The sequence below is a fragment of the Sciurus vulgaris genome, assembly GCF_902686455.1.
Source record: "Sciurus vulgaris genome assembly, chromosome: 6".
NCBI classification, from domain to species: Eukaryota; Metazoa; Chordata; class Mammalia; order Rodentia; family Sciuridae; genus Sciurus; species Sciurus vulgaris.
In genome coordinates this window covers 115,572,049-115,594,104 of record NC_136466.1, presented here as the reverse complement: position 1 = coordinate 115,594,104, position 22,056 = coordinate 115,572,049, and the positions used below count along the sequence as shown (strand labels likewise).

Genomic DNA, 22,056 nt, shown 5'->3' with positions numbered 1-22,056 from the left:
AAAACCATAACCAGAATAAATCCATTAATTTCCTTAGCTGAGGTGAATAGCCTCTTGTTCTTCCACTGATGATCATGGTATCTTGTGAGATATGAGAATTTATTAGCCCACCAGAATTAATCACCTCTGTTTGAGGTGATAAAGCATATTGCCTCATTTCTTTAAAACTGTAACCCTTCACACAATTGTTAAAGGTTGTGTTTACTTTTATATTGAAATTATTGGACCCTTTATTACATGTAAATAGCTTAGTCCTATATTGGTGATTTTTAGAAACTTTTGTAATTAGAAAAAGCTGACTAAATGCTCTCATGTATTACTTCTGCATTAGCTAGGGGAATTTTCTGTTCAGTATTTCCAGGCCCCTTGTCTTTCTCCTTGTTTTCTTATTCTCTCTAGTTCCACTCCCATTTCATCTTTTCTTTTTTCTCCCCTCAATCTGGGACACTTTAACTTCCTTCACATACTTATTAAGCATACCTTATTAATATTTCATTTTTGAAACCACAAAGTATATATTCTTAAAAAGTATTTGCAGGGTCTTTCCCTACTGGATGATTAACCTGAAGAGTCTGTTGTACCTTGCTGGAAGTGATAAGTTGGCTGGTTATTTTTAGATGAATAAAACCCATTACATTCTTGGGGAAGAATGTGCTTAGTTTAGCCTTATGAGAAAATATTTAGTAAATGCTGTCCTGAAAATATTTAGCCTGGCTGAGTGGGTTGGCAAGAGTCCCATCCTGATAAAGCAGAGGTGATAGCGAGAAGTTAGCCGGACAGTCCAAGCTCAAGTTGAACAAATGCCTGTCTTGTCGCCATGACTCGTAACTGTCATCAAATGCTTTTCCACTGGCATCCTGAAAAGATTTTTTTCAACTTCTTTTCTTGGCTTTTAAACTCCAGAGTGTTTTCATGCGGTATGTCTGTCTCAGGAGGTAGACTAGATTCTTGGAGTGATTAATGTTGGCCTAGAGGTCAATTTGTTTCTTACAGTCTGACCTTTATCAGTTACCACTAGCATGACTTAGGCAAATTGTTTAACTTTTCTCAATCTCTGTTTCCTCATCTGTAAAAAGGGGGCAGTTAAAACTCACAAAGTAATACAGATTAAATGAAATAAAGCATTGAGCATAGTTTCCAATGCAAAGAGTTCAATATGTGGGAACCATCAGGAGGAGAAGGAGTAACTTGTAAGTTCTCTCTACCTCCTTCCCAAACCACACTCCAAATTTAAGGAGCCCAGTCCTTGACTGCAACATACTATGGGACCTTGGGCTAGTTGTGGCTCACACCATCCTTCCCCACACCGTGGTACCCAGATGCACAGAACTCTTCTCTCAGTTGATACCTACCTAGGTGGGATAATTCACTGTGACAGCTGGACCCTCCACTCATTCAGCATCATCTGCTCAACACAAATTTAGATGTTTGATCACTGGGGTCCAGTGCAAGGCAAGCCTGTGAAGCCCGAGGCATGCAGGCAGATGTTATCAGTATGAAGGTAAATCACTGAGCTTATGTCTCCCACAGTGATTTTCTCTGTGTGACTGGTGGGCTCATCCTCAATGATGGTCTGAGAACCATCAGCATGGGATTACTGGGAGCTTGTTGGAAATGTAGGATCCCACAGCCAACCCCCGGTCTTCTGAATCAGGTTTATTACATACTTGAAAGCTTCAGAAGCATGATCCAGAACATCTGCCCTTGGGAATATCTGACATGCAGGGAGGGTTTTACTAAATACAATTTGTATTTGATAATGACTTTCTGGATAAGGTTTCCCCCCATCTTTGGGTATACTTACTGATGCATTAGTTCAGGTTACCCTAGCATAGACTAGGTGGCTGCAAGAGCAGAAACATATTACTCACATTTCTGCAGGCTGCATCTGAGGTCAGGGTGTGAGCGTGGTCGGGTTTTGGTGAGGCCTTTCTCTGTGTCCTGTAGATGGTTACCTTCTTGCTGAGTCCTCACATGGAAAGAGTGGGGAGCAAGCTCTCTGATGTCTGTTCTTAAAAGGGCACTAGTCCCATCACCAGGGCTCCCCCACCACCCCAGCTCTGTTATCTCCCAAAGGCTCTGTCTTGAAATAGCATCATTTGGGTGGCAGGGCTTTGTGTTGGAGACACAATTCAGCCCATAGAAACTGACTTCTGTGCCTTACTTTGAAATGCATTTAAAAAGAGAGATCGATCGATATCTATCAAGTTTATGACAAAATATTAATTGTGGAATCAAGGTGGAGGACGTATGTACATTCGTTGAACAGTTCTTTCGACTTTTCAGTACGTTTAAAAATGTGAGAGGAAAAAAAAAAAAAAAAACCCAGCTCTCTCTGTAGTTACTTAGAATGGAATCTGGTGGTTCTTTGGCCTCTGATTTTTATCCAAGCTGTCTTAAAACTGCCTGTTCTGTTTGGCTGGATCAGTTTGCCTCATTGGCAGTTCTTCTCTCCTCGAGCCGTCTCCTTGGTCAGCCAATGCCTGCTGACCACACTGTTGGCGAGGTTCCAGCCTGGACCCAACACCTCTGTCTGGGCTCCAGCAAGCTCTTTCTGTCCAGTTCTTCTCCCCATCAGGGGATCCTGCAATTGCTTTTGACATTAGGCTTCTCTGGTTACATTTTAAGACCCTGCTTTATTATGTTTAAGCATTTATAACATTATATTTTATAAGTTTGACTCTGAAATTTATGGTTAAATATGTGTGGGAAAGAAGTGAGCGTCTCTGCAGGTTCGCCCTCAACTAGAGATTGTGTGGTTCTCCTGGAGTGCACCATCTCCTTCTGCTACCCACAGGGATTCCCACTGCTTTGCTGTTTATAGCGTCGATTATCCACATGTAACGAGTTTGTGATGAAGGAGGATGGTTGACTTTATGACTTGGGGAAGGGAATATGGAAACTGATATTATCAACTTGAACCCATTAGGAAGTACTATGGTTGTTCCTGTACAGTATGGGATGAGCAGTGTATATCTCTGGTATATCACACCTTTGTTGTAATGACCCTTTAAATTAGAGAGGTTGGCAGGAAATTTTGGGAAATGTGTCATAGGTTTCTTTCCTTGACTGTGACTCGTCTATTGGAAAACAAGCCATGCTGAACTCATGCTGTGGGCTTTGTGACATTGGCCAAATGTCACAAATTTAATTTCTCCCATTTTAGTGTCCTTGCCTGCAAATCGAGGATAATAAAGGCTCTATCTTTGATCTGTAATGAAAAATAAAACCATGTCTGTAAAATAGTGTGGGGATGTGACTCCTAATTGATTTAATATTCATTTATTCACTCAACAAACAGCAAGTGCCACTGTGTATATGGTGTGTGGTCTTCTTTTCTTTCTGTCCTTTCTGAGGCAACAGACGAAAAGAGCAACTTCTCTTCTAAATCATCAGCCTCTGAAATCATTCAAATTCAACTATTTTTCTGGGTAGGGGGAGGGGAGGGGAGTCCCTTTCTTCCCCATTTACCTCCCACCCAGCATTTTAATTTGCTAAACACTGTAAGTTGTCATCTTTAAATCAGACTCCAATTAGGTGATAAGAATCATAGTTAATTAGGCTGCCTGTCAAAGATTAAGTGTAATCTTGCATTTCCTGATCTCTTTACTCCAAGTCTTCAGCTGAGGCCATCAGAAGGGAAGCTGTAATGTCTGCTTATGCTTAATAAGATCCTTGCCTGCCATTTGTTTCTGATGCCAATCTGTTGTCTAGAAATAAAACCAAATGGGCAGAGAGTCTCACATCCCTGTCATTTGTTTTTAAGCTGTGGAGCAGAAGAGATAAGTGGCAGAAGATAAACTTAGAGATATTAAAGACTATTTACTTTCAGGTATCTAAAAAGATTTGCAGACTTCAAGTTTAAATCTGTTGGCAGCTCCTTTAATTTCCTCCTACTGTTATCTCTGAAAATAATGCCGTTATGGTTGAAGATTTATTTTCACATCTGCTTTTTTTACTCCCATTTTCAGTTGCCCATACTTTTTTCTCTCTCCTCCTCCAAAAAAGTCCTTGTTTTTGGCCAAGTTTAATATAATTTATTACATAATCATTCTAATTTCATTTTCCCTCCTCATTCAGAAAACTGAAGTCTAATAACTCAAAGAGGTTAGTGTCACAGTGCTTATTGGGGAAAAGTATTATAAATCAAAAATGATATTTGAGTTGACTTCTGAAAAAACATTGAGTATTACTTATAGAACAAAGGCAAAATGTTAATGTCTACTCTATCAATTCTGCTTCTAATTTGTCACCTTTAAAAAGTATCTAGAAGATTCTTGCTGTTTTAATTATAATCATTTTTGTCTTAAAATTTGCCATTGTGATTAAGTATTTAAAAAACTCGTTAACAATATTAATCAAGATTACATGAATAATTCTATTAATAATGATTATGGTATTTGCACATTGGATGCTATACCTTCTCTCTCTCTCTCTCTCTCTCTCTATATATATATATATACACACACATATGATTATATATAAATATATATATTTCACATAATCTTATTTTCTCATGTAAGTTCCATTTTATAGATGAAAAAACTGGGATCCAAGCTAATTAATTTGCCCACTATATTAAGAGCTAAAACCAGGATTAAAATGCAGACCTCTGACTTCAAGCCTGTGTACTTTTTATCACAAGCAATTATCAGATGGGTACCCAAAATAAGGATCCATAGTTGGAGTTTTGCTTTGTTTTTGATTTTTAGCATCAAAGTACACAGCCAGTGTTTAAGGTGGTGTTGCCCATAGAACTTAAGAAGTTTAAAATTCAGGGCATTAACTAACATAGGTATAAACTATAAATGTATAGGTTTATTTAGGAAAAGAATTGGCATTTAACTCTTGCCCATCAGAATGTACTTTCATTTGAAGTCAGGAAACAGATTATTTCAGACAGAAACAAAGTTTTGATTCAGTGGCAAGTAGACAGACTAACATCTTGAAGTAATATTGATCCACGTTTGCCTGTATAATTTCTGTGTATTTTGTGCTGCATTTTTGGAGGAAAGTGGCGATTTTTCACACACTTCCAAGCCACTTCCATCAGGAATGAAATACTTGGCTAGGACTGTCTGTGGAGTCCCAGGTTTCAGCTTAAACTTTCCACTTGGCCCTGCCAGGCACTAACTTTAAAATATCTCTTTTTAATGGAGATCACCTCCAAAGGTGCAGCTGTGTGCTGGTTTCATCTTGCACTTCACAGTAGTGTTGGCACTGCTTAGTGTAAAGAATGCCCCTCTCCCACACACTGCTGGTGCCCAAGGACTGTTGAGGCCTGTCCGTGGTAGTGGTTTGGGAAGGCTTAAGTTTGAAAGGAAGACTTTCTTCTGTTGCATGTGGTTGGCTGTCACCAGAACGGTGGGGGTGAGTGATGGCATCGGTGGAAGATGCAGCTCTGATGTGTCACCAAAGTGCTTTCTACAGCCTGGAAGACCTGGGTCTTCCGTCGACTGATTCCTCCTTTCTTTTGAAATAGTGTGTGTCTTGGATTCACCACTTTTAGACCTTTCAGCTCTTCTTTTGTTGTTTCTTTCTCTTACCCAATACTGATTTCTTTTTGATTGAAAAAAAAAAAAAATGTGACTCAGTGAAGTGGAAAAAAGGGTTTGGATTGTAGTAGTAGTATCTACAAATTCCACCAGATTCTTAAGAGTGGGCCTGGTTCTCCAAACTAGACTGTGTGCTATAACTGCCTTCAAAACCAAAATGCAGCCAGGCATGGTAGCACATGCCTAGAATCCCAGCTGCTCATGAGTCAGGAGGATCTCTGGTTCAAAGCCAGCCTCAGCAAAAGGGAGGCACTAAGCAACTCAGTGAGACCCTGTCTCTAAATAAAAATAGGGTTGAGGATGTGGCTCAGTGACTGAATGCCCCTGAGTTCAATTCCTGGTACCGCCCCAATAAACAAACAAAAATGCAGTCCTCGTTCAGGTATAAAAATCATAAAATCATGCTGGAAGATGCAATCCAATATGTAAACTTCGGAAGGATCATACTCTGTTAATTTGTGTTTTACTGGATAATTCCACCCTATATGTTTTATATTTAAAAACATTTTATTCCAATTATGTTTTGGTTTATCAAATTGTATGATCTGATGCTTTATCATGAACTTGTCAAAGAACAACTTACCCAGCTTGGTAATTCCTAAAATTGCCATTTCCCATTGAAATCTCTTAAAGTAATATGTATGAAAAAATATTGACCTTGTGTATGTAATGGAATGAAAGGAATAGTTGATTTTAGGATTGTTGTAAAAATTATTTTATTTTAGAATATGTTTTAGAGTTTTAATGGTAATTAATTCTGAAACATGGGGTTGGTGATATGAACTTGAAAACCTCTTGGGAAGGGCTGGCTTCCATATTCCCTATGTCTAAATATTTCAGAGGGGAAGTGGACTGAATCACAGACATTGTACTAGGGAATAGGAAATCCTTGAATTGTGGGGTTTTTTTTTTATCGTCTCTTGTAAATTTTACCTTTTCAAACTCCCATTTTAAAGTCTTGATCAGCTGTAGTAATTCATGCCTGTGAGCAATAAAGCTGTTTCAATATTAAAAATCCAATTAATGCATTACAATAGGAGCACTTACACTTCCTTTCATATGTGTGTGAATTTTTTTCTTTTGTTATTAGATAATCTGATGGCAGTTTGAAATACTCCCAGTGTCCTCAGTTACCTGGTAGCTGTCACAGTGATTTTCGAAACTTCATGTAATTCCCATAAAAGTGAAACAAATGATATTGTGTAGCTCAGGATAAGTGCAGGTAAACTAAATGTCATTGACAAAAAAGGATGGGAAGGATAAAGGAAAGGAAGCTTTTGCTTTTTAAAATGTCTTCAGTTTAAGTGAAGAGAGAGCGGGTGGAAACCTGTAGGTAGCATTTGCCAACTCAGCACTAGAACAACTGCCGGGTGCACATTTCAATCACAATGAAATGAAATCTTTAATTATCATTTAATTTAACTTTCATATTTGCCTACAGAAATGATCTTGCTGATAAGATTCTGGAAGGAGATAAACCTTTCTTAAGCAATTCCATTTTCAGTGCCAGCATAGAAACTTTTTTCCATTAAAAAAAGGCTTGTGTTATTTATGAGAGAAAGGAAAGCAAGCCGGCCTCTTAGTTGCATGAATGTTGTGTGGGTATGTGTGTTGTATATTCACTATTTCATCTTCAGTTTTCTGAATTTGGGGGCGTGCTCAAACCTGTTGGTTTGAGAACTAAGTGTGTACTAAGTAGCATTTCTCTGTGCCATTTCCCTACTTTTACATTTCCCTTCTGTTACATATGCTGATAGGATAGTGTTTGTTTTGTTCAGTATAAAAAAGGTATTTGTGGGAAAGGATCATTTTGTGAGCTAAAAAGTCACTTAGGCCAGCAGAAATGGTCTATAATTTATCAGAGGGTATGCACTTTCCTATTATAGTGTTTTTTAATTTTACAGTGCTTTTAACTAAAAAGACTGAAACTTTAAAGACATTTGTATTTTGAGTGCTTTTCAGATACATTCACATTTTAACATTTAGAAACTTGGAGATGCTACTGATTGATTTTTTTTTCCCCCCAGGGGAATCATCTACATGAATTTTCTTAGTAAAATAGTAAGTCCTAAAACATTGCTCCATACAGCTTCTAGCCACATTCCTGGACATTCTGATTCTGGGGATATAGTGTGGTCCCTGGGAATCTGCATTCCAGAATGTTCTCCAGGCAATAATCAGTGTTAGGCAGGTGCCAGACACAGGAGAGCTGAGGTTCCCCACCCATTTCTACATGGCAACTGCCTGGAAAGTTAATGGCATTATCTGTTCTGCCTTTATGTTGTCCAAAAGTGTTACAGTGATGTTGCAGTCGATTAAAGTCACCCAGGAAACTGTCGAACTTTTCAGGGCCTCGAGTCCAAGTATTGATTAACCCTCTGTCAGGATGCCCATCTCAGGGATGGCTTCATTTTGGTGGGTCTTTGTAGCACAAAGTGACTCAGAAATCTTTCATCTGCCTTTGATGAAATTTTCCTTTATACAGGATACTACACTATGCCCTCTGATATTGTAGTCACTAGCTGAATATTGCTCTTTCAATCAAAATCAATTAAAATTAAGAATTCAGTTCCTGAATTTTGTAATGGCTACATTTTTATTTATACATTTTTATAGTTCATACATAAATGGAGCATAATCTCTTATTTTTCTGATTATACATATTGTAGGATCACATCAGTCATGCATTCGTATGTGGCTACATTTTAAGTGCTTAGTAGTCACTGTGACTAGTAGTTGGTTTATTGAGAGCACAGCCATAGAGATATTTCCATCATCACAGAAAAGTTTTATCAGGCAGCACTACTATAGGATTTTCCTCCTGTCATAATTGAGCTCTTCTCCTTTTATCCTGGGTCATTGCAATGGTTGATAGAGATAGATACAAAATCGTACCTGTCTATTACAGAACATACTACAATCTTCTTAAACCAATAGGTCTTAAACCAGTGTTTAGGATTTGCAACATAATTCACTTAAATCATTCTTAGTTCTCCGAGGTCAAAATTTAGTAACACAACTGTATTTTTTGTATCATTAATCTGTCATTAACTCTTAATTAACATTAACTGTTAGTAGTTGAAATATGGGCTTAATTAAAAATCTGCTTAACCTGGTATATGATTTATAATAAAGAATTATACCTCTTAAATGTCACTGAAACAAAATTGCAACTATTTTTTAAATTTTTTTATTCTAATTTGTTGTACATGACTTAATCTTTCTTAGATTATATGAACTATTCCTAGGTCAGAGTGCAAAAGATAGACTTTATGTGTCTAAAGTTATTTACAGATGGCTAATAAGTAGGTTGCACATATAGATATTTTCTTAAAGATTATCTCCCATATTTTGTAGTTTGAGAAATTTCAGGTGAATATATATAGCTCCCTCTTCTGGCATATTTGAGAAAAACTATTTTTACTTTAAGCTTTTTTTTTATTTTGGAGTAATAATACAACTATTAGTATAATATAAAAAGTTGTTTGTGAATGTTATTCAATCAGTTTTTTTGTGTCGTTACAATTGGTAATACATTACAATAAAACGTGGAGAAACAGCTTATCAAGGCTTCACAGTTCTTAAACTACTAACTGCCCAAAATATGTGTAAGCAAATAAAGACTCTGACAACAATAACACAGGGACTTAATTTGATGTCAGGTGGACAGTGATCATTTGTATTGGCTTGCAGCCACGCCTTGCATTTGTGGGGTTTGGGACAGGAGTATAAAAAGAGGCCCAAGTACCCTGAGTCTAAATATTTTAGTTAGACATCATGTTAACAGTCAACAGAAGCTCATCTGTTTTCCCACCTGGGTCAGGAGTGTTTCCTAATAACCAGGAGACCAGTTTGAATTCACCTTTCTTTTATGTTTTTTAGTTGTAGATGGACACAATACTTTTATTTTTTTAATTTATTTTTATGTGGTGCTGAGGATCAAACCCAGTGCCTCACATGTGCTAGGCACATGCTCTTCAACTGAGCCACAACCCCAGCCCCTGAATTCACATTTCTTGGGCTCCTCAGGGTACTGCTCCAGAGCTGGAGCTGGGTTCATCCCTGGCTTATCCTGCTTATCCAAACTCCAGTCCAGCCTTAGACCCCTACCAAGACTCAACCCACCTCTGAATTCTGGGGTGCACCTGAATGTGGAAGGTTCAGGAATCCTGGGGAGAATGGCCCTAGGTGAGAGGTTTTAAGAGGTCATGTGGCTGGGAATCATAGGCTTCTCAGCTGGTACCCTGAATATATCCTAGGAGAGAACAAGTGGGCATTTCCCCTGTCCCTGAAAGTGTATAGCCTTGCATAAGGGTCTCTCTTACTTGGGCCTAAGTTTGCTACTGTCAGATATAATTAAATTATATTTAAAATATTCTTTGTTGTGGTCTAATGTGTTTGACTCCCCTAAATTAAATATAATGGTGGGATTTTGTTTGTTTGCAGCTTTGACCCTTCCGGATCTGGCAGAACAATTTGCCCCTCCTGACATTGCCCCTCCTCTACTTATCAAGCTCGTGGAAGCCATTGAAAAGAAAGGTAACCAGACTGCTAGAGGGAGTCAGTTCACTTGTTGAGACCTTTATTTCATGGATGTTATCATTTATATGCATTTCTGGGACATTTATTAAATAAATTTCTTACTACCTGCTACATATAGATACTTTGCTATTTAGATACATATAGATATTTTGCTAAATAGCCCAGCTATTTAGGTCTCTGTACTGTGGAAATAATCTTGGCCTGTGTGTTCTAATTCTGGGTTAACATGTAGTTTACTGTATGGAAACTATTATGTTCTCCATAATTTAATAAACATGATTAACTTGCTTCTTAGTGGCCAGCTGGTTTTGCCAAAATTATTGACATGCTAGATAAGATTAATAGTAGGAGTTGACTTCCAAGAATGTTTAGTACACATCTAGAATAGATACTGCATGGAAATTGGAATGCCGCTCTGGCAGCAGGCTCACAGGTTCTCCAGAGAGCTGTGTTTGGCATACACAGTCTGTTTTGTGTCCTAGGTCTGGAATGTTCGACTCTATACAGAACACAAAGCTCCAGCAACCCCGCAGAATTACGACAGCTTCTTGATTGTGGTGAGTGTCACAGGGCCGCACATGCCAATGGGAGATATAGGTCTCCTCTTGCTGCCTTCCGGTAATGCACACACGTACATAAAACTGCATTGAATCCATGCCACATTCCAAGTTTGAAGAGAACTAAAATCATGCACTGTTCCCTCCACCCTATTGCGTTAACAGTACAAACCAGTATGAACCTTTGATGTTTGTCTCCTGAGTTGGGGTTTATGTGCACGCTTGCCTGCAGCGTGTTGGCCATCATCACAGCCATGGGCCCTGGGATTCTGCAAGAATTACAGAGAAGAGAAATGAGCTTTGGATTTCTCTGGCTCTGCACATCTACCATCTTTCCTTGAACTTTCTGTTGGCCACATTAAACCCATCTGGATCAGCTAAATGATGTTTATATTAGGGTGTTTCTTCTGACATCCTCTTCCTTTCATTCCCCTTACTTCTTTTCCTTTTCCCTCCCATCTGACTGGCTGGCTTGCTATTTTTCCTTTCTTGCTTGATCATTTTTTCATGCCATACATACATCAAGTAACAGTATATTAATTGTTTTATTCAGTCACGTACTGGCAAATCAACTCTCTGGAAAGAAGTCCTGGTTTGTAGCATCTGCCCATTTCTGTGGCATAACTATCCCCACTGTGGTTGATTTCAAGCTAACCAACGTGATGTCACTGAATGTGGAGTTGGGGAGACTTGAGGACAGTTGGCGCCTATGAGCCAGGACAAGCCAGCGCCAGCACACTATTGGGCAAGTGACACCAATTCAGCCAAGTGGTGGCTTTATATTTGCTTACCCCTTCCTTTGCCATACAGGAGAAAAACTGTAATTACTTGCTTGTCGTTTATCTCATGTCAACTTCTAGAATCTCTCAAATTCTTCATTTCCTCATGGTATAATAATAATAATTATTATTATTATTATTATTATTTTATTTATTTATTTTTTTTTAGAAAAACTCTTTTCAATCTCACATTTTTCAACTGAATTTGAATGCTTGAACCAAAAATTGAAACTTGGTCCTAAATGAAGCTCCTTCAGAAGTACAATTGTATCAGACTGCCTGTGTGATATTTCATAAATGAGAATTTGAAATTCAAGGCAGCTTCAGAATGAGCTGACTTAGGAAAATTCTTAGAAAAGATGTTCTTGGAAAAAAGAATGAGACTAGTTCCTTTTTTTAAAAAAGTATTTTTTTAGTTGTCAATGGACCTTTATTTTATTTATTTATATTTGGTGCTGAGAATCGAACCCAGTGCCTCACACATGCTAGGCAAGCACTCTACCACTGAGCTACAACCTCAGCTGCAGACTACTTCTTTATCAATAAATATTTTCACTTGAAATGTATTACACAAATGTTGACCTTTTTTTTTTTGAAAAAAAATTTTGTTTGAAATGTATCTCCCCTTTGTACCTGGAAATCAACCTTGTGAATACAGTGCAATTCCTCTTTGCTGTTGTATCCCCTATACTTCCCACAGAGTAGGTCATTACAAGTTGTTTGGCAGAAAACTCAAGGTGAAAAGACTTGTTTTTCTGTATTTCCAGCAACATCACTAGTGTATTAAGGAAACACTGAATTTTGTCCTCAACCAATTGACATAGAGATACATTTTCTGGTCAGAAAATTGGTCAAATTGAATATGTTAAAAGTCACAGGAAATGTTTAGACCTCAGAAACAGATGAAATGGAAGTTACTTAAGAAGTGGTGGTTAGGTTTTTTAATGTGACCAATACAAAATGATGCACATTAGCTTAAAAAACATTCACACCATCCTGAGATGGTGTAAGCAACCAAGATTCACGTCAACAATGTATTTTGACAGGTAGTTTTCCTTTCCCCTTTGAAATCAAGACATACATATGAAAAACTGGCTTCATTTAGATGCTGGGCTATAAAAAATGAATTTCGCCAACATTATTCAGATTTGGAAGTGGATTTGCTAATTCTCTTTCCAGCTCAGATTGTTCAATACATAAAAATACCATAATATTCTGGAGAAGCTCCAAGAGTAATCTGAAGAAAAAAAAAAAAAAAAAACCAAAGCTTTAAATCAGCCTTGTGAATTTCTAGCATCTGAAAAGAACAGATGTGGGGGAAGCAGCCTACTGTTATTAACACTTACTAAGTTACTGTATTTCATGTACACACTAGTGTTATAAGCATTAGTTACTTTAACTTCTAGAAAAGGAAGCTAACCCTCAGGTAGGTAAATTCCCTAAGATTGCACAGTGGCTGAGTGGAGAAACTGTCTTGTATCCTAACTGTTCTGGCTTCAAAAGCCCTGTTCTGTTCTTTTTTTTTTTTTCCTTTCCCCACTATTTTGCCCTAAAATGAATTGTTTCTTCCCTTCTCTTCTCGTTTGAGTTTTAATGGTATGAACTTTCTCCTGACACTTTTTGATTCCTCTTCATGGGAATCAGGCTCTTAAGCCCAGCACTATTGGCATGTTAAGGTGGCTAATTCTTTGTCAGAAGAGTGGAGGACACTATCAGGTGCGTTACAGAATGTTTGGCCACAGCCCTGGTCTCCACCCACTAAGTGCCAGCCTCCCCCAGTCTTGACCTTCAAGAATGTCTAGACATTGCCAGATGTCTCCCACCCCACCCCCACCTGCAGTGGGAACCACTAACCTAGATAGAGATCAGGTGGGGAGGGTGGCATTTTTCCAGTGGAAGGGCAGGGGGAGGTGTTGGTAAAGATTCTATGACTCTTCAAAAGTCATCATAGGACAACTGCAGTAGCTTTTGGAAGAGACCATTGGGATGATTTTAATGCAGAAAAGGAGTCTCATAGCCTAGAAATCAAAAGCTCCAAGAAACTTTAGAAGTTAATGTTACAAATAATAACGATGATGATGATGATAATACAACAAACTGCGTCATCAATTCTAGTGGAATTTGACATGGGGAGAGTTAGCCAAAGACCTGTGTGAGGCAATTTCTTTCCAACACTATAATGGCTCCTTGGGATACACATCATGTGTCACAGAAAAGGGCTTTGGAATTAACATCACTCTGAGGACTATATAGTTCAGCCCACAAACACCACAGTTCTATGTACTAGACGCTGTGGACTTTGAAAGAGCAGGTGAGAGCTACAGCCACTGCAGCACCCTGTGTCTGGTAGGGGAGACACATCACCACACATCACTACTATACTGTTTGCCAGGCGTCTTGATGAAAGCATGGCTCATCAGCACTATGGGGGCACAGAGGGGAGCCTTGCCTACAGAGCGACATGTAGAATATTTAGTCTTGATGTTTATAGACCATTGCCAAAGGGCTTTACACATTTTTCAGGAGGGTGAAATATACTGGGGACTAGAAGCTCACCAAGCAGTTGGTGACTGTGGAGAGTTCTTGTTTTGATACACATACAGTTTTATTGGAAAGTATTTAATTACACTAGTATTTGCACACTTTCAATGTTGGTTCTGTAGGCGAATACCTACTTTAACCCTTCCCTCACTTGGTAGAGATGTCAGGTGTCTCTGGTTAGCTCTTTGTAGGACATTTAAGGAAGATAACAATTTGCCTCTTCACATTTTCCCCGCATCTGGTGCTGGGTACTGAACCCAAGGCCTTACACATACTAGGCAAGCACTCTGTACCAAGCCACACCTCCAGCCTTTGCCGCTTTCCCTTTTTCTCAAACTGACCTAGCTGTATTTTATACCAGGTTCACTTTTCTTAGAAGTTTATAGTGCTGTGTGGTTATCTTTCCTAACATTTACTTAGTGGGATAAGTTTGGATTATGGTAATGACGTGTCCAAGGAGTCTTCATAGCCTTGGTCTCAGTTTAGGGGGATTTATAATATCATACTTAGCTCAGGGGTCCCCAGGACACTGCCTTCTATTCACTAACACTCTTGCACCTCGATAATTGAATACTTTCTCATTCTCTCAGGCCACTGCCCATCCAGTCATCAGTTAACATTATTTTTTGATAATGTCTTGCTGATTTCTAACTGCAGTAGAATTCAGACCCCAGCCCTTTGCTTCAGATTACCAAAATAAATGCCTTTACTTCCAGAAGTGCTCCTCTCCAGTGTACTCCTGGCTCTATAGTTAAGGAAGCTATATAAAAATGTAGTGTTTTGGCCATTGGCCCTTTCTTCTCTGTTGAGCACCTGAGGTCGAGTTACTCTCCAGTAGTGGCCAAATGCCTGTCCTCGTTTTTAGATGTCCGTGCATTCCTGTTCCCTGCAGGCCTGCTCTCTGCTGGGCATAGTGCCTTTTTCTGTCTCAAGGACTCAGAGCACCATACACAGTGAGTGCTCAGACAGTATTTTTTTATTAGCATCACTCCTTTATTGAATTGCATGACCTCTTTTCCAGCTGGCAGATATGCTCATCTTTAGACTTTTTCAGAGATGGTCTGATGCCCACAGGTTAGATTAGTAATAGTCAGCATTAGGGGGAACATTCTGAAACTGTTCAAATTATATTTATGGATTTTCTTGATTGACTGCTAAAACTCTGTAGTATCTTACTATTTAATCTATCACTCCGGTAGGTTAAAGTTATATTAATTCTGAAATGCAGTATGTATCAGTTCAAGTCTGAGGAAATCTGGGAATATGCATTACTTATTTTACTATTGTGATTTTAGGAAACATTTCCTTGTGACTAACCCTCCCTAGGTAGGACCTTCTCAATCAGGCAGACCCACCCTCCAGGGGGTGTTTGGGAATGTTGTGGGGTTATATCAGTTTGCTAGGGCTGCCATAGCAAAAGGCCACAAACTAGGTGGCTTAAACCACAGAAATGCGGTTCACACAGTTCTGGAAGCTGAGATCCAGAAGGATGGTGTGGGCAGGCTCACTTTCCTCTGAGGGCTCTTTCCTTGGCTCTCAGATGACTGTCTTCTCACCGTGTTCTCACATAGTCCTTTCTCTATGCATACATCCCTATTCTGTGTGTCTTAATCTCCTCTTCTTATTAAAAGATACCAGTTAGATTGGACTAGGACCCACTCCAGTGGCTTCATTGTAACAAAATCACCTAGCTCTTAAAGGACCTATCCCTAAATATTATCACCTTCCAAGTTCTTAGGGTTTGGGTTTCAACATATGAATTTGGGAGGAACATAATTCACCCATAACAGTGACATTATTATTTTTTTTTTTTTTCATTGCCCCAAAGTCTGGGAATATATTGGCATCATGGCAAGGAACCAAGAATGCTAAATACTTACAACATGTGAAGCAGACCTACATAAAGAAAAATTGTTCCACCCCAAATTTAGGAGCAAGGCCTCTGAGAAACACTGCTAGTAAATATTCCATGTCTTATATTTGCCCTAATTTTGCCTCCTTTCCTGTGTTGCACTTAAGTCCCACATTTGGAAAATTGGCCCAACTGGTAGATATATGTCTAAAATATTTCTTAAAATGGTTCTTTCCTAGATGCTGCCTCCTTGGACTTGGAAATGATCGATGTGCAAGTTTTAGCAGACGCTTTCAAACGCTATCTCCTGGACTTACCAAATCCTGTCATTCCAGTAGCTGTTTACAGTGAAATGATTTCTTTAGCCCAAGGTTTGTTTTCTCTTCTGAAAACCTCATTCAACATATATTGGGATCTGGAAATGCTGTAAACTCTCTGAAATGCTGCATATAAGGAGATGATATTTAGGAAATATCAGTAATAAGCTTCCTCTCCCTCTCACTACCACCAAGAATTCCCTTCCTCATCAGGGCATCCAACAGAAGACCCAGAATTTCATTTGCTTAGAAGATTGTCCACATGTTGAATTGGCTTTCTTAACCTTTGGTCAGTATTAACAAAGATCACTCTATCTGTGAAGGACATGGTGTTCCAAATACCAGTGTGAGATTCAAGGACAAGGACTCAGTGATGGGGGATGTTCTTGCCATCTTTGCCAAGTGCCCATAACAATTTTTATTGAAGAATGAGGGCTCAGTTTGAGAACTAAGTCTCTGTTCACTGCTTTGGGGACAGGAAATTGTGGTCCATAACCTTCAAAGTCAAACCTGTGATACTTATCTGATGTTCCTCGGAATTAACCAATCACTTAAAGCCACTCCATAGAGGGCAGGTTTCAACCATCACACCCTGAATGTCTTGTGGTTTTTTACACAAGAGTTTCTTGCATTTCTATTTGACTTGAGTTTTTTTCTTTTTCACAATTCATTTTCTAATAAGAAGAACAAATGTCCCATGCACTTCTCCTGAAGCCTTTGTAAGTGACTTCTTCTGTAACTAGAGGAAAGAACAGGAATGGTCTTGGTATGCATTCACTGATACCTAGAAACAGTCTTTTTTTCTTTCTCTTTTCTAACTTGCAGAAGTACAAAGCTCCGAAGACTACATCCAGCTGTTAAAGAAGCTTATTAGGTCGCCTAACATACCTCATCAGTATTGGCTTACGCTTCAGTATTTGCTAAAACATTTCTTCAAGCTCTCTCAAACCTCCAGCAAAAATCTCTTGAATGCAAGAGTGCTCTCCGAAATTTTCAGCCCTATGCTTTTTAGATTCCCAGCAGCCAGGTAAGTGAAAAAGAGAGTCATGAACTTGGGGGTGAGAAGGGTAGTCCTAAAGTGATCCATCATTAACTGCATTCTAAAGAGACTGCTTCATAAACATGAGCAGATTTCTACCACAAATATCACTTGAATGTGTATCAATGAAAATGAGTTTGTTTTTAGGCATAAGGTTTCTAACAAAATTCTCTTTCTTGCAGCTCTGATAATACTGAACACCTCATAAAAGTTATAGAAATTTTAATCTCCACTGAATGGAATGAACGACAGCCAGCACCAGGTAAGGCTTTGTGACATTCAACATTCTCTCATTGTGTGTGTGTGTTTTTAAGCCTTAAAAGTGGTGGCTTTAGACTTCCTCTGAAGTTACAAGTTTCTGGTAGAATTACAATTCACAGTAATATTTTACTTTGTGATTCACAGAAAAAAAAAAATTACAGAATGGTAGTGTGTCTGACAAACACCCAGATTTCAATATTTGCAGATTATAAGTTGTCTTAGTTTTAGATGAGAGTTGGGTGAGTTCCCTAGATCCACCAGCTTCTCGGCTTCTAGTTGTTGAATAAATTCATGGAGTTCATTTTAGTTGTTGACATTTTGTTTTTCTTTCTAATACTCATAAAGTAGGGATTCATAATTACTATATAATTTTAAAGTATTTTGGAATGTAATTTTTGGAAGTGAGTATGCTGAGAAATGTCTGTCAAAATAAACATTTTCAATAGCTCAAGCAGCGTGAAAGCCCAGTGTTCACTGCAGCAAGTTAGAGCAAGCTAGGCACTTCTTTGAAAGCAGGCTGTTGTTCGATTAGCCATTTAACAAAGCAGGAAATGTAGGCTATGTAATTTAAAGTGATTTTTTTTTTTCAACTGTGGAAAATCCAAAATAAACCTCACCTTGCTGTACAATAATGGAGTCTTGTCATTTAGAATAGTGATAAAGGACCTATAGGTGAAGTGAAGTTTCAGGACCAGTAGAAAGTATAGCCTGTAGTCTTGATTTATAAATAGAATTTAAATGAAGCACCATGAGTTTATTATTCATGATAGGTAATTCATGCAGATTACTATGGTTGTCTTTGTATGCACAGGCCTGGGGACCCAGGTACCAGTGTCATGCAATAGAGTTAAGTTGTGCTTTTCTATCAAATATTACAGAGCCAGGATTGATTATTCACATCTGGATGGGAGAACACAAAAGAGATAATGGCCTGGGCTTAAAACCCATCAGTAGGGATTGGACATGGGGAGGGATAGATAACCACTCAAAATGTAGATGTTGGGAAGGATTTCTGTTGTGGACAGGTCCAAAAAATGGTAACAAAAGTGAGAGAGGCATCAGGTCTAGTAGATAAGGCAAGCATAGTATGTTCCAATGCTCTAAATCACAGCAAGCAGAACGTTTAACTTGCCCGGAATTGTAGGAAAACTGCCTCCAAGAAGACTGTCAACAGGTGCCTTGGGCTTCATTCCAGTGGGTGACCCAAAGGTTTTGTCTCATATGACTACTCGGTCATTTGTAGTCTTGAGCTCTGTGTTGGCATTCAGAGGCTGCCTTCAGGCTTAGTAGGAAAGAATAGGAGTGGGGCATGGAACATGGCACTTGAGCCATTATTCACTACCCACCCCTGGATGAATCACATAGGCTAGGAAGGAAGAGGACCAGCAAGAATAGGCAGGCTGCAGAGCCAAAGAGCTGAGCAAGAACCTTTTACTCCTTCCTGACCAGTGTTGAAGTATATATTAGAGAGGGAAAACAGGGCTCTGCTTACTGTGAAGGGCTAGGGGTTGTCCTGATCTTCTTAGTGACCTTCTGCCACTCCCATCAGGGGGACATGTGGAATATCAAAGCCAGACACCTACAAATGAATTTGTCACATGGAATCTTTGAGAACTTCTACTATACACAGTATAGTGGAATCAGTGGTGGAGTTTGATTAGTCTGGCTGGTGTGAACTGGTTAAGTGTCTTTTATCAGTCTTAGTCTAATTCTACCAAAGTAAAAGTTTATTAGCAACCATTTTCATAATGCACCTTTAAAGCTGCTTGATGTGTCAAAGGACCCTACGTCCCTCTACTTAAAAACTGGTGTGCCAGTTTCAAAGAGGATTAGTTCCACCAGCTCCGCTAAAGAAAGGCAAAGCCTTGAACATTTGCTGGATCATCCCAGTATTCATGCATCCTCTTCAAAAAAAATGAAATCTAAGTTATTTTTAAAGCCTAGTCTAAGCCATTTTCCCCTTTGTGTGATATCTCTTAGCTACTCTGAAAGTTGTCTGGGCCTCTCAGAATTAAATGGATGCTTCAGTGTCTCTCATTTGTGAATACCTAGCACTCCCCACCTGCCAAGGAAAACCACCCTCACCCTGAATACCTTTGTATTCAGGAATGACTCCAGCACAAATGACTGACAAGGCATCCTGAGGTAAAGAAATGATTTGTTAGGCCTGTGACATCTTACCAGAGTCCTTCATCATTACCCCAGCATGTGCTAGTACCAGAGGGTTTTGGAATGGTCCTAAATCAATCATTTGTAATAACTTTGTTACTGTGCATAGACTTGAGTACCTGAATGCTATTTAAAGGGGACAAAAAGTGTCTATTATGAGCCAAATAAATGTAACTTCTAGTTTTTATCAGGTAGAACTTGAAATGATAAAGCCGATGATGTTTAAGGCATTGTATCAATTTAAATATGATTCATATGCACATTGTATCTAATTAAATACTGAACTTTAGAGATATAACTGGTGACTTTTTAGGGTAATTAAGTAGGTAGAAAAAGCTCATGGAAGACATGTGACTTGAATTGGATCTTGAAAGATAGGTACAATTTGATTAAGGGAAGGAGAAATAGATCTGAAGGTTTAAGTAAATTGCAAAGTACAAAAATAATGGCTTTATATCTTACAAAAGCAGTAAATATAGTCATGGACCACATGAGGATGTTTTGATCAATATTGGTCACATATGTGGTGGTGGCTTTATCAACTAACCTGGGTATGTAGTGGACTATATGATCTAGGTTTGTGTAAGCACACTCTATGATGTTTGTACAACCATGAAATTCCCTAATGATACATTTCTCAGGAGGTGTCCCTGACTTTACGATACATAACTGTATTTTAAGTGACAGTATCATAAAAAACATTATTTAGGAGTTGAAAGCATTGTCCAACTCTGGCATTTAGAACATGAGGTTACTGAAGCCTACAGAGAGTGAGAGGAGTCAACTCCCCCACCCCTCCAACCTGTCCCCTGCTGCTTGGGTTTTCAGAATCCTCAAGCACAATGGGGCTGCTTTCAGTGTCCAGAAAGTCCTCTGAGGTTTCCAGCAGACGATAAGCTAAAAATATATGAAGTGTGTTCCTACAGGTCCACTTATGGCAAAAAGACAGAAGGCAGTGTTGGTAGCTTTTGGGGTGAGGCTTTATCACTGTGTCAGATGTGCAGTGGAAAGAAACCAGGACTTCTCAGTTGGGCAGATCTGGATTTGAAGCTCACTTCTTTGCTGCTTCCCTGCTTCCCCAAGTCACTCAGCTTTTCCAGACTGTTTTCCAGACTGCAGAATGGGGATAAGACCTCTTGCATCAGGTTGTTATGAGGATTAAATGAGCTGACAAATACTGAGACTTTACTGTGTCAACTCTAACTTTTAAGACCCTGCCAAGAAATATCAATAGAGAGAAGGAGTGGGGAGGGGAAGGAGAGGTACTGGGGTCTGAATTAGAATAAGATATATTCCATGCTTGTATAATTATATCAAAATGAATTCTGTCATGTATAACTAAAAAGAACCAGTTAAAAAAAGAAAAGAAAAGAAAAAAGACCCTCCCAAAGCTAGGCTCATCCTGTAGCTCTAATTCTTCAAACCACTTTTTTTTTTTTGGTTGTCTAAATACTGTCTCGCTGTTCTCCCCATTGACAGAGAGAGGGCTTTAATGCAAATCGGAAGGAGATACTCTGGGTAATTGTAGCCACGTTGGATGCATTGCTTGGAGCGAGGAAGATGCCTTTGTATGATGCCTTGTCCTATGTGTGGCTTGCTGGGTGAAGTGGCCACGATTTCAGTGCCACTCCCCCTGTCACCTTGCCCAGGTGCCTTTGCACAGTGCACAAAATGTACAATTGTACATAGTGTTCCCAAACTTTGCCTTGCCCAGGTAGGCCCTTGCCCTCCTTTTCCTGAAGTTTAAGTCGGCACATTCAATAGGTTTATACCCTAAGTCCCTTTTCCTCTTATACTTAATCCTTATATAGTTTTTCTAACCTATTCAACTACATTTCCACAGGGCAAGGACAAAGGGTTTTTTTTTTTTTTTTTTTTTTTCTTTTTTCTTTTTTGATCTAATTCTAGATCTGGGCTAGAATCATCTACATATATTAAATTTTATTATTTGATAAACTTTCAGACACCAATTCATTTGATGTACGCAGCAACACTGTGAAGGAAGGATTCTTTTATAGAGAGACACTAAGGTTTGCAAAGGTGATACACACTGAGGAAGTTTTCAGAGCTTTGTGGATAATTTACTGTTTTCCTTTTATTAACAGAAAAGTCTTAATGCCTGTAATCCCAGCACCCCAGGATGCTGAGGCAGGAGGATCTCAAGTTCAAAGACAGCCTCAGCAACTTAGCTAGGCCCCAAGCAACTTGTTGAGACCCTGTCTCTAAATAAAAGATACAGAAAAAGACTAGGGATGTGACTCAGTGGTTAAGTGTTCCTGAGTTGAAATCCTGGCACACCCCCCCTACCTGCCCCTGCAAAGTCTTAGATATATTTAAAGCTGAATAGCAAGTTTTCTGGAATCATTATGTGTTATAACTACCCTACTTAGGTAGCTAACGTAGATTTCTATAGAGCAACCAAAGTACAAACAGTTTCATTTAAT

The 22,056-nt window shown here is 38.9% G+C and overlaps 1 protein-coding gene across 2 annotated transcripts in view; it reads left to right on the top strand.

Annotated features, from left to right (window-relative positions):
• Nucleotides 1-22,056, top strand: part of PIK3R1 (phosphoinositide-3-kinase regulatory subunit 1) — an 81,254-nt gene that overhangs the window by 44,920 nt on the left and 14,278 nt on the right. For both annotated transcript variants that reach the window (XM_079145632.1, XM_079145633.1), the window contains 5 exons: nucleotides 10,002-10,094; nucleotides 10,580-10,654; nucleotides 16,066-16,197; nucleotides 16,969-17,170; nucleotides 17,365-17,444. In XM_079145632.1, the coding sequence (XP_079001758.1) occupies nucleotides 10,002-10,094; nucleotides 10,580-10,654; nucleotides 16,066-16,197; nucleotides 16,969-17,170; nucleotides 17,365-17,444 (582 nt within the window). The remainder of the gene's footprint in view (nucleotides 1-10,001; nucleotides 10,095-10,579; nucleotides 10,655-16,065; nucleotides 16,198-16,968; nucleotides 17,171-17,364; nucleotides 17,445-22,056) is intronic.